Source organism: Microtus ochrogaster, chromosome 5, assembly GCF_000317375.1.
Source record: "Microtus ochrogaster isolate Prairie Vole_2 chromosome 5, MicOch1.0, whole genome shotgun sequence".
Classification (NCBI taxonomy): Eukaryota; Metazoa; Chordata; class Mammalia; order Rodentia; family Cricetidae; genus Microtus; species Microtus ochrogaster.
The window spans coordinates 51172958-51176174 of NC_022012.1; the positions used below are offsets into that span (position 1 = coordinate 51172958).

The 3217-nt window shown below is 54.6% G+C and overlaps 1 protein-coding gene across 1 annotated transcript in view; it reads left to right on the forward strand.

Annotated features, from left to right (window-relative positions):
* Positions 1–927: 927 nt before the first annotated feature.
* Ptpn9 (protein tyrosine phosphatase, non-receptor type 9) overlaps positions 928–3217 on the forward strand; it is an 80077-nt gene continuing 77787 nt past the window's right edge. Inside the window, exon 1 of the mRNA XM_005347523.2 lies at positions 928–1672. Within this exon, the coding sequence (XP_005347580.1) occupies positions 1610–1672 (63 nt within the window). The 5' untranslated portion in view covers positions 928–1609. The remainder of the gene's footprint in view (positions 1673–3217) is intronic.

Here is a 3217-nt window from a genome sequence, read left to right on the forward strand (position 1 = left end):
GAAACCAATAGGTCAAAAGCCGCCTGAGAAAAGAGGAAGGAGTCCAAAGTTCCCATAGATAGACACAGACACACAGACACACACACACACACACACACACACACACACACACACACACACACACATTTTAAAATCAAGTGAGGTCGGGCATTACTTTTCAAGTCCTACAGTTGTTGCAAGGGCATGTACTGGAGTCCCACTTTCCTGGACCACTTGAAACCAATAGGTCAAAAGCCGCCTGAGAAAAGAGGGAGGACAGACTCCATCCTGCCTTTAAAAAGTTCTCCAAGATGAGCATCAAAAACCGACAGCATTTTCTTTTCTAAAGACTCTTCCCCTGGTTCTTTCTGCGCGCTCCAGTCCTGGGGGGACTAGCTGTGGCACTCTGGTTTGTTGAAATCCTCTGGAATACTTATCTTTGGTCTAAAATGATGAAAAACCACAGTAGGCTCAGTCAGCCCGCCCTTCACAAAGTCCCTATCCTGAGAGGCCCAAACTTTGGTGCGCTTGCCCTACAGGAAAATGAAGCATTTGCAAAGGCTGTGTGTTTTTGAATGAATTCTGACATAAAATGTCTTTTTCTCGTATGCCATTAAAACTAGCTACAATGATGCTAGAATACAGGATACATTGAGCAAAGAAATGTGACCCTTGCTTATCTGTCAGATTCTTGGCATCTGAGCTTCTTAGACCTTGGAGGCAACCTTTTAAGACCTTAAGATGTCGGTTCCTCACGAATAGGTGGTAGCCGCCTGTAAATGTGGGGAAGGGTGCAGTCTTACCATAATTTTGGATTCTTTTAACTCAATCGCGTCTTCCTCTCCCTCCGGTAGGGGAGTTGCCTCGTCTCCCGCAGCCCCTCCCCCGCCACTCCGCTCGGCCTCCCCTCCTCCCAGCTCCTCTCTGTCTCCCCCTCTCGGACAGCTTTCGGCCTGGCCCTCCCCGGAGCCTGTTTGTGAATGAGATGCTCAGTTTCTCAATGGAGCCGCGGGGGGCTCGGGCGGACGCGGCGCAGGCCGCAAGGCTGGCCCTGAGCCGGGAGGGGGACGCCTTTTCCTCGCTCGCTCGCGCCCGCCCTCCCTCTCGCCGCCGCGGCTTTTGAGGAACTGGGCCGCGAGGCCGCCGCGCAGGTCGCAGGGCCCGCATCTCCGAGGACGCCCGGGCTGGGCGCGCTCGCGGCGCCGGCGCTTTCAGGGCCAGCGAGCTCTGCACGCGAGTGAAGACGCCCCGGAGGCCGGCGGCCTTAGCGGGGGGCTTTAAAAGTTGTCGCTCTCATTATTTCCTTTAAAGAAAAAAAAATAATAACCACCCCGCGCTGCTGTTAGTTCCTCGGCTGACTTTTTTCCTCCTCTGGAGAGGCGGGGTAGCGCGAGGAAAGGAGTGAAGAAAATAAGGCATTTCCTCCCCGCGGGAGCGACAGCCGATTCTCCGGTCAGCAGGAGCGGCGTTGGTAGCCGCCGCGGGCGCCGGGCCGCGCCGGTCCCACCATGCGTGAGCCGGCCGAGAGCTGCTGAGGCGCCGGGCCGCAGACGCGGAGTTGGAGGGCGGGCGGCGGGCCCCGGCGCTCGCGGACCAGTGCTGTCCCCCCGCGGGCGACGGCGGTGGCGGGATGGAGCCGGTGACCGCGCCCCGGCCGGACATGGCGCCGGAGCTGACCCCCGAGGAGGAGCAGGTAAGCACGGCCGCCGCGGTGGGTGTGTCCGAGCCTCCGAGGCCTAGGCCGGCGTCTGCTCTCCAGGCTGCACTCGTCGCCCCGGGCCCTCCGCTCTCCTGTTCACGTTTCAGGCCTGCGGGCTGGCCTTCCCGACCGGAGACCGCGCCCCAGGCCGCCGCCCGCGCAGCCCAGGAGCCGCGGGACCCCTCGCCCTGAGATTCTTATGATTCGAGGCTTCCGCTCCCCTTCCCCTCCCGCCGCTCTATTCCAATGAATATTAAAGTTCCCGAACTGGGGTAGGCTCCCCACGGGATGATTGCAGAACACCTTGCCCCCGGTCCTTCTCTCTTATAAAGGTTTTGTTTCTTTTCTTGAGGGTCAGTTTTCAAGGGCAAGAAAAGCCATGGGGGGGGGCGGATTCTTAGGTGGTTATCTCCGTTCCCAAGAAGAGGGGAGGTAGCAGCGCTGATAAATGGGTGCCCCAGTTTCTCAAATGAACCCTTCATGCTTTCCAGACTGCTGTGACGGGCCTACTTAGACAGATCCTGAAAGATCTGCCTCTTCTCCCGCTCCCCAATTCCCTGGCCTTGACCTTCCCATTCTGCTTTCCCAGGTTGGGCTCTTCCCCTCATCCCCCACTTCCCTGCCCCCACCTCATCTGACTGTCTCCATCTTTCTGAAGCCCATATTGGAGTTCCATTGTCCATTTTTAAAGCTCATGACCTTAAGTTCCCAGAAAGGAGTGGTTGGCTGCATTATCATTTGAGGGGGGTTTAGTAAGGGAGAAGCCTGGCGCTCTTGTAACTTTCCACCCCCATATTTTAGCTGTGGAAGCACAGACTACTTCTGAGGAAGATAGGAAAACTGGCTAGGATGAGATCGGCTCTTGCTTCTCTCCTTAGCGCTGCTCATACCCAAACATAGCTGTGCTCAAATATGGCCATGGTCTGGTTGTACCTTAAAAAAATAAATAAAGCCGGGTGATGGTGGCGCACGCCTTTAATCCCAGCACTCGGGAGGCAGAGGCAGGCGGATCTTTGTGAGTTCCAGACCAGCCTGGTCTACAGAGCTAGTTCCAGGACAGGCTCCAAAAAAGCCACAGAGAAACCCTGTCTCAAAAAACCAAAAATAAATAAATAAATAAATAAATAAATAAATAAAATAAATGGAAGACATGCTGGCAACCCATTTCACGCTCTCTAACCTTTGTTCACGAGGCCCACATTTGTTAGCAGTCTGTAGAGGAGAGATATTTGGTTTAATGGGCTTATTGAAGACCTGAGTTTTTGGGGGTGGGGTGGAGCGGGGTTTAGACAGGGTTATTCTGTGTAGCCTTAGCTTCTTGGGTATTCTGGAACTCGCTGTAGACCAGGTTGTCCTGGAATTCTCAGAGATCCCCCTGCCTCTGCTTCCTGAGTGCTGGGATTTATTTATTTATGTATGTATTTATTTATTTATTTATTTATTTTGGTTTTTTTTTCGGGACAGGGTTTCTCTGTGGGTTTGAGGCCTGTCCTAGAACTAGCTCTGTAGACCAGGCTGGTCTCGAACTCACAGAGATCC